The following is a 3,278-nucleotide window of genomic DNA, read 5'->3' on the forward strand; positions in this document are numbered from 1 at the left end:
CTCAAGCTGAGCCACGAGCAGCTCCTGGAGGTGAAGCAGAGGATGAGGATAGAGATGGAGAAGGGGCTGGGCAAGGAGACGCACGCAGAGGCGGCGGTGAAGATGCTGCCCACCTACGTGTGCTCGACCCCCGATGGCACAGGTAGTACCACGTGTGTCCTGCACAGGGCAAAGCGGTGGCATCGCTGCTCCCAACATCTGATCCGGGTAGGGAAGGGCTGGGACCTTTGCCATGGCCAGTTCCCTCTGTGGTAGGAGTGGCACAAAGCTTTTTAGCCTCCAGTATGATACTGGGAGAAGCAGCTGAGCCTCCAGGACGTTCTGCACTTGCCTTAACACAAAGCCTGGCTTTCACTGTGGTTCCACCACCACCGCAGGTTTCTCACCACCATTGTCCTGGGTTGTGCTCCCTGTTCCGTCAGTGGCTTGGGTGAAGCTCCTGCCCCTTGGCTTGGAGCCCTGGGATCTCCCTGGGTCTGGAGCAGACCTCTCCATCCCCTTCCTACCTGCCCCTGATGTTCTCCATTCCCAACCACGTCGTGGTTTCTGGTCCTTTCCTGGGAATAGGGCAGATATGGATCAGCTTCAGGCCACGTTCAAGGTGCTCGTTGTCGGGATCTCCCTCCTAATGGTTCTCTCTTGGGTTTCAGAGAAAGGAGATTTTCTTGCCCTGGACCTGGGAGGTACCAACTTCCGAGTGCTGCTGGTGCGCGTGAGGAACGGGATGAGGCGCGGCGTGGAGATGCACAACAAGATCTACTCCATCCCGGTGGAGATCATGCAGGGGACGGGAGAGGAGGTGAGGACGGGCAGTCGGAGGTGGGAAACTGGGTCATCTTCCCTGGGGTGGCAGCAGGAGAGGTGGTGCTGGCTGACCACAGGAGCTGGTCCTGCCTTGCTCCGCTTTCCGGGATGCCAAAATCAGGATGGAGAAGGCTGGTGCTCTCCTGCCTTTAGAGCAGCAAGTTCTGCCCAAGGCTCTGGAGGCTGAGATGTGCTTTAGGGAGCCCGAAACTGGTTTATAGGTTAGAAATCGTGTTATTCCCAGACATCTCTGAGGCTCCCCAAATCCCACACGCTCCACAAGAGCAGATAAACATCGTCCCCATTTCCCAGATGGAGAATCCACAAACACAAGCACGAGGAGATGTCTCCAGAGTCTTATTTGCAGGTGGAAGGAGTTTTGCAAACCACTGCAGGCCGTGCCTGGGGACTGGGGGTATCTCTAGCAAATGGGGATACTTTGCAGAGGGACCGGATTCTAATGTTGCCCCTGGGAAGCTGGTCACCTCCATCCCTCCTGGGTGCAGGATGGGACCTGCAGGGTGGAGGTATCACAGCGATAGGACCACGTTGATGGGGAAGGGGATGAAAAGGAGCTGGTTTGGGCTTGCTCACCTCACACAGCAGCATCCTGGGCTGTTCGAAGCCCTGTTGGGAATGGGTCAACACCTTCAGTGGGTCAGGCAGGCTGCATCCCGCCGAGTTTCTTGCTGTGATGGTAACTTCTCCTTTTGGCTCCGCACTTCCAGCTCTTTGACCACATTGTCCACTGCATCTCCGACTTCCTGGAATACATGGGAATGAAGGGCGTATCGCTCCCGCTTGGATTCACATTCTCCTTCCCTTGCCAGCAGAACAACCTGGATGAGGTAACCCCAACCTACCTGGTATATCCTACCTGGCCTGGCTGCAAAGCCAATGGAAAGCAGATGGAAACTCATGTGCCAGCATCAATATAGCAGGTCAGAGACCTGGGAGAGAGGGAAGCTGGAGCTCAGAGCTGCTGGTGCTTCTGGAAGGTCCCCTTGTTGCATCAAAGCAAATGTAGATCCTTTGAGCTTTAGGGACAATGCAGTTAAGTGGATCTGAGGATGTGCCCTCAGTGAGCACCGGCTGCCGTTCCCATCAGCCGGGGTCAGTTCTTTACCACGGGGCATTTCCACCACAGGGAATTCTCCTCAAGTGGACAAAGGGTTTCAAGGCGACCGGCTGTGAAGGAGAGGACGTGGTGAACCTGCTGAAGGAGGCGATTCACAGGAGGGAGGTGAGCGCCCTCAGCGCTGCGGGGAGGCTGCTGCTCGCTCCCACACCCCGGTGATGTCTTTGGCATCTTTAATTGGCCTGTAAAGCAAATGAATGGGCTGAGCACAGGCCTAATGAGTGTCTGAGCTTTAACAGACACCCTTAGTCATCACTAGAGCTTGGATTTCCAGACCCCGGAGCTAAGAGGTGGCTCCTGGCCAGGGCTGGAGCAGACTTGTCTCTCCATGACTCAGGGAGACACCAAAGCTCGTTTCCTCAGTGCAGACCACCCAAAGCTCATGCCCTGGGGGCTGTTCCTGGCAGAACAAGCTGCATCCTCCAGGAATAACGCCACTCAATCCCATCCTTCTGCAGGAATTTGACCTGGACGTGGTCGCGGTGGTAAATGACACCGTTGGCACCATGATGACCTGTGGATATGAAGATCCGTATTGTGAAGTTGGGCTGATAGTTGGTGAGGAATGAAACGTTCTTATGGAGTTCCTTTGCCTGTGGGTCCCAAACCTGCCCCCATGGGGTGTTCCTGGCTGCGGGAAGGGTCTGAGGGCTTTTACCTTGCTTCAATAGCTCCATTGAAAGCTGCTGCTCTCTCTGCAGGCACAGGCAGCAACGCCTGTTACATGGAGGAGATGAGGAACGTGGAGCTGGTGGAAGGGGAGGAGGGCAGGATGTGCATCAACATGGAGTGGGGAGCGTTCGGCGACAATGGGTGCTTGGATGACATCCGGACCGAGTTCGACGTGGCAGTGGATGAGCTGTCTCTCAACCCTGGGAAGCAAAGGTGCGTGGTGGCTCTGGGGGGCTGGGTGTGCAGGAAGGGGGTGTTCCTCTTGGATCCCATCAGGGGATCATGAGCAGGGCAGAGCCTGGCTTCGCGACGCACAGTTGTGTCCCTTGCCCATGGTGGGACCACGCTGCTGGACTTGCTCCATGGTGTCGGCTATGGGGTTGTGCCAAAGGCACCTGGCAGGGCTGGGGTGATGATCCAGACCCAGTGTCCCTTCTTGCCCTGATCATGGAACCAACCACGTTGGAAAAGAGCTTTAAGCTCATCAAGTCCAACCATTCCCCAGCAGTGCCAAGGCCACCACTAACCCCTGGCACTGAGGCCTTGTCTACACGGGCTGTGAACACTCACAGGGATGGTGACTCCAGCACTGCCCTGGGCAGCCTGTTCCAATGCCTGAGCACCCTCTGGGCAAGGAATTGTACTTACGCTCCAGCTAAAACCG

The 3,278-nt window shown here is 56.4% G+C and overlaps 1 protein-coding gene across 1 annotated transcript in view; it reads left to right on the forward strand.

Annotated features, from left to right (window-relative positions):
• The window catches only part of LOC104410516 (hexokinase-2), a gene marked incomplete at both ends in the record, with an annotated part of 7,015 nt that overhangs the window by 3,326 nt on the left and 411 nt on the right, over nt 1-3,278 (forward strand). The window contains 6 exons of the mRNA XM_010020698.1: nt 1-142; nt 651-799; nt 1,533-1,652; nt 1,952-2,047; nt 2,401-2,500; nt 2,644-2,827. The exon at nt 1-142 is cut by the window's left edge and continues 154 nt beyond it. Coding sequence (XP_010019000.1) covers nt 1-142; nt 651-799; nt 1,533-1,652; nt 1,952-2,047; nt 2,401-2,500; nt 2,644-2,827 — 791 coding nt within the window. The remainder of the gene's footprint in view (nt 143-650; nt 800-1,532; nt 1,653-1,951; nt 2,048-2,400; nt 2,501-2,643; nt 2,828-3,278) is intronic.

Source organism: Nestor notabilis, unplaced genomic scaffold (genome assembly GCF_000696875.1).
Source record: "Nestor notabilis isolate BGI_N333 unplaced genomic scaffold, ASM69687v1 scaffold28028, whole genome shotgun sequence".
Lineage (NCBI taxonomy): Eukaryota > Metazoa > Chordata > Aves > Psittaciformes > Psittacidae > Nestor > Nestor notabilis.